Here is a 5,716-nt window from a genome sequence, read left to right on the forward strand (position 1 = left end):
AACAATACCTTTGAAACTGCTTCAGATTGCAATAACGGTCAAATATTTTATTTTTTTGAATATTATCGAAGGAAGAATGAGTATAATGACATCCATGCGTCTAAAATGCTACAAAACAAGTACAAAAATTGAAACCGCCAAAACTAAAATAAACCCAAGGCAGTTTCAATTCAGTATCTGCCTGCTAAATTGCCTTAGTTGAAAAAAAAATCGTGAAATAAAATTAGTTTATTTTGCCTAACTTGTTGCAGTTCACTTAATCATTCAATCAAACACATAATCAATTTTGCTTAAACTCAAAACCTTATGGGAAAATAGGGATTTTTAGTTTGGGAGAAGCATCTTTCTATAGCTCAAAGTTGTTTCATTTAATGTTCCCTAGCAGGACTGATCGAGGGTACTCTTCTTAGTCGGGCCATAGCCAAAGGTTAAATGTCTATTTTGTAAAAAACGCCTTGTTTCTGGCAGTAGGAAGGCACCTAGAAGTAAGAATAAAAAAGGCAGCGTTTCATTTTTAGCTTTTTTCATAAGATGTCGTATTCTATCTACATTTACTTTTAATTTAAAACTTTCTGCCCAAGGCTGTTTTTGTTAGGTAAGGCACATATTAGGCTACTTAAATAATAGTAGCAATACATGGTGACTAAAAATTATACAATCGATTAATTCATTGTTAAAATTCTACTTTAGCTACTTTTGGCTATCTAGGAAAGGGGTTAGGTTAGGGAAAATGAAACTTTCAGGGATGGGTCTACAGGCTAAAGTATGTCCCAGGAAGGTATTTTAAAGTACCTACCTCCACTCTGTCTCCCTCAAGAAGGTCCTGATCTTTGATGACCTTTAAAAATATGTGTGTTATAAAAGTGAAACCTTGCAAAATAGATCTTCTGCTTAGGCTAAGTCAAGTAGACAATAAAATTTCAGCTTCACAACTTTGCTCAATCCCAATTATAAAGTTTTAAAGATATGCAAATACATTTCTTAAATTTTGAAAAAAACAAACATTGATAGGCCTATGGCTTAAAATTCTACTCAAATAACAGGAATTGTATTTTCAGAGCTAAAGCCTGAGAAAAAGAAACTGATAACTGAAAATTAAGGTAAAATATGGTTTTGTCAAAATTTCAATAGGTCCTGTTTTGTCAAATTTACCTGTCATGTAGGCAAATTTTAGGGGTAAATTTTTTGTTATTCATATTATTGACTTATGAATAAATTAAATATACTACTTGATGCCTTTTTGTTCAATATCTACCAAATCATATTATTGAGTTAGGACTAAAGTGAATACACCATTCAATGCCTTTTTTATGCTGATTACGAATATAATAAGCATTTCTATTGAATTTCAGCCCCCCCCCTATAGGCCTATATGCCAATTCAGGGTTAGGTTGGGTTAGGTTTGGCTAGGTATAGCCTATATAGGGGGGGGGGGGCTTTAATTCATTTCCCATATAAATTCTTATTATATTCATAATCAGCATAAAAAAGGCATCAAATGTTGTATTAACTTTATTCCTAACTCAATAATAACCAACAATACTTTGAAGCCCAGCGCCCAAAGAACCCAAATTCATTAATACTTTAGCACCCAGAACCCACAGCTCCCAACTTGAAAAATAAATACTAGCATTACCTTTAGCACAGCAAATTTATAGTCCATTTCTTCTTTAAATAGCGATTTAAAAAAGTATCATATCTAAAGTTAGCAAATCACAGATATTGTGGGCATACACAAAAGAATTCTACTACTCACAAAGATATATTCAATTTATGTCAGCAAGTGCATTGTGTTGGCAAGGTGAATATGGCAAAGAGAGATCATTATCAATTCCAGGAGGGGAGATTTGACTTCTGTCGGCAAATGCATTTCACAAAGAGGCAATTTGTGTTTTACAAATATGTGAGATATGTCATTCAGTGTTGGCTCCTGACAAATTAAATGCTTGTATTGCATACATGCGGGCTTTGGCCTCGCTTGGCCCCACTTGGGCTTATTATGCCATATACAATATTTTTATTAAGTGAAAAACAATGTCCCAGGAATTTACCATAAAATGTAATAGGTGCCCCACTGTTAAAAGACTTCGTGACTTTTTATTCAACAAAACCAGTTGCCCAGCACCCAAGAACCCAAACAAAAATAGATCATATCAAGGTACAGGAGGGGAGATTTGACTTCTGTCGGCAAATACATTTCACAGAGACGTATCAAGTTACAGGAAAGATCAACTTTGGGTGTTACAAATATTCAAAATATTTCATTCAGTGTTGGGTCACATAGACATATTATTAAATATACTCCAGATCGCATGGGATTTTGCGAGTTTGCAAGTTCCTTGCGCTTTTTCTTCTTTGCCTCCAGTAAAAATCGCTATTTAAAGAAGAAAGAAGAATATGCTGTACCGAAGGTGAAATAACTTAGTATTTGGTTTTATGAATTTATACTTGGGTTTGCTTCACTAGGGGGGTTGCTCTTGTCTCAATGACTCTTTCTTTATGCTAAAATTTGGCTTTTCTAGAATATTTTAAAAGGGTTATTATTCCAATTAAACGGCCCTTGTGTTTTATGAGTAGTTTTAAAGAACTGGGGCAAAAAGGCAAACTTCATTGCAAACAGCGAGGTATTAAGGAGGGCGCAAGGAACTCGCAAAATTGCAAAATCCCATGCAATCTGGTGTTTATTTACCTGCAAAGTTATTTTACCTTTGGTACAGCAAATTCTTCTTTCTTCTTTAAATAGCGATTTAAAAATTATCCTAACTTAAGTTTGTAAATCACAGATGGTGCTGGCATGCATAAAAGAATTCTACTAGTCATAAAGATTGGAGTCAGCAAACCAATGTGTCAGCAAAGGGTACTTGACAAAGAGAGATCATATCAAGTTACAAGAGAGGAAATTTGGCTTCTGTCGTAAACACATTGTGCAGAGACATATCAAGTTACAGGAGAGATCAACTTTGGGTTCTTTCTGGGCATTCAGAAATATTTCATATTAAGTTCTTTGCAGAACTTAATACAATTACCTATAAAATTCACTTCCAAACTCACATTCTGGCCTACGAGATCTCCCATACAACAAGAGACTGGAATGCATGCAGCTGCCAACACTTGTCTTCAGATGCCGCCGTGGTGATATGATGCTGACCAACAAGTATAACACACAACCAAATAACCCCCTCTTTACCAAACATTCAAGTCAGCACCATACAAGAGGACACTCACATAAGCTGTCAAAACGTTTTATCAAAACACGAACGCGGCAACACTTCTTCTCCAAGCGTGTTGTCAACGATTGGAATAGCCTTCAAGCTGAAATGGCGACTGCACCTGCGGCTGCGTCCTTCAAGTCCAGACTTGACAAGGAATGGAATAACAAGCCATGGAAATATGAGTGGGACTGTCCGTCCCACTCAACTACTGACTGATGCCAACTTTATCATAATAAGTGTCTTGCTAGGAGGCTGATGCTGCTTGTCATACCCAACCATCTTGCATACTTGATCCGAAGTTGCTGTTGTGCGGCGGTGTCAGCTCTATACCACTGAGAATGGTCTTTACGGGCCATACCTACCTCGTGGCCACTGCTACCGAGTGGGCTTAAATTGCATATCTCCAGCAGACCTCTCCTATGGCATGTCACTGGGCCCGAACACGGTGACGAATTTTTGCCATCATTTGACCCAGAGCACAACAGATCCAGTATGGATCTTAATTTGCTCTGAAGTGCAAATTAAGGTAATTAAGGCAAATATTTGTTGATGGGTCAAAAATGAATGAGAAGGTTGCAAGTGGTGTTTTCCTTCCTCACCTGAAAATTGCAATGGGCAAGAGATTATATAATAATTTATCTATAATGTCTGCTGAGTTAAATGCCATAATCATGGCATTAGAACACCTTAAGGAAAACTAACCTTTGATTGCAACTTCAAATAATATTATCATATATTCTGACTCTCTATCAAGCCTTGAGTTGCTGGCCTCAGCTCCTCAATATAAGTTGGACATTGATGCTTATCATTGTCTCAGTATTATAGATAATCTTGCTTCAAGTGGCATAAAAACTTATTTTCAGTACATTCCTAGCCACTCTGGCATAAGTGGTAATCATCAGGTTGATGAAATAGAGAAAAATGCTATAAATATTGACCAGCCAAGTGGGAGATCAATCCCAATTAGAGATATTTACCAATGGAAGCTATCAGATATTAATTTTGATAAGATTAATCCTATCCTTTCCCCCTTTCCCAATAAGTATCTTTCTAAAATTTATCATCGAATTCGTTCTGGAACAAATGGACTAAATTTCCTTGCATTCTCATATAAGTTTTCTAATTCAAGTGGTTCAATTCCCCTGTCCCCTCTTTGCAGGCATTGTAATATGAATAATGCAACAATTGACCATTGCCTATTTGAATGGAATATGCTGACGTCTGCACAACATACCTTGCTTTGTAAACTGTTAAAATGCTTCAAACACCACAAAATCTCACTATCAGCCAAGAGCCTAGCCAACTATACCTGCAAACAGAGCACAGAAATCGATATCTATCATCTTATATTTGAACTCCTTGAGTCAAAAGATCTACTGAAAGATATCTGAGAATATCTAATAAATAAGAGACAACCAAGCCAGTAGCTCTGTAGCCCACAGAGTGAAGCAAAAAGAAAAGGGCTAAATAGTACTAACTGAATAGCCTGCCTGCTGTGAATTAGAAGAAGAAGAACTTAATTTTTGGCTTTATGAATTGATACTTGGGTTTGCTTGTATTTATCTTTCAAGTTGGGAGCTGTGGGCACTATGGGTTCTTGGGCGCTAAGGTAAATATTTTGGGTTCTTGGGCGCTAGTGGGAGCTGGGCTTTAAAGTATTGTTGGTTCAATAATATGATTTGGTAAATATTGACCGCCTTTTTTTATGCTTTTTCCAAATATAATAATCATTTTTGTTGGAAATGAATTTTACCCCCAACCCCTATATATACCAATTCAGGGTATATATTTGCACATTAGGGAGGGGGGGGGGTAAATATTTACCAAATCATATTATTGAGTAACAAATAAAGTGAATATATCATTTGATGCCTTTTTTATGCTTATTACAAATATAATAATCATTTCTATCAGAAAGGAATTTTAGCCCCCCCCCAATATATGTCAATTCAGGATATATATTTGCACATATGGGGATAGGGGTTAGGTTAGGGGGTTGGCTGAAATTCATTTCCAATGGAAATGATTATTATATTTGTAATCAGCATAAAAAAGGCATCAAATGGTGTATTCACTTTATTCCTAACTCAATAATATGATTGGTAAATATTTACCTTAGGGGGTGGGGGAGTTTAAACTTAGGCCTACTACTCATTTACATCAAAAATAAAATTTTCCACCACTCCCCTAATGTGCAAATATATACCATGAATTGGTATATATAGGGGTAGGGGTATATTGGTCTATATTTGCCAGCTAGGACAAATCTAACTTTCTGTCTCCTCTCCTTTTCAAAGTAAAATACTTCATATCCATCAACATGTATAGATCCAAAACCTGTAAGTCTGGCTTCCAATAAAGCCACTATGCCAACACTATATGACTGGAGGGTCTTAATGTTACCCTCTAAGTGGCCAGGCTGGGTATCAGGGTTAATAGTCCTTACATTCCAAAATGCAAGGCAAAAACGTTGTTTTGTTAGAAAATGTATTTTGGGGGTGGTC

General features: G+C 36.1%; 1 protein-coding gene across 3 annotated transcripts in view; it reads left to right on the forward strand.

Annotated features, from left to right (window-relative positions):
* Nucleotides 1–402: 402 nt before the first annotated feature.
* The window catches only part of LOC148956582 (ribosome production factor 1), a 22,380-nt gene continuing 17,066 nt past the window's right edge, over nt 403–5,716 (forward strand). Inside the window, exon 1 of one of the 3 annotated variants that reach the window (XM_089085996.1) lies at nt 403–427. Coding sequence is in view for 1 of the 3 variants with exons in the window: in XM_089085992.1 (XP_088942118.1) it covers nt 746–763 (18 nt within the window). In the remaining 2 variants the exon portion in view is untranslated. Of the gene's footprint in view, nt 428–499; nt 596–739; nt 764–5,716 lie in introns of those variants that run through there. The other 2 variants (XM_089085993.1, XM_089085992.1) reach the window with 2 other exon arrangements.

Source organism: Artemia sp. Qi Xiang Cuo, chromosome 1 (genome assembly GCF_049724085.1).
Source record: "Artemia sp. Qi Xiang Cuo chromosome 1, ASM4972408v1, whole genome shotgun sequence".
NCBI classification, from domain to species: Eukaryota; Metazoa; Arthropoda; class Branchiopoda; order Anostraca; family Artemiidae; genus Artemia; species Artemia sp. Qi Xiang Cuo.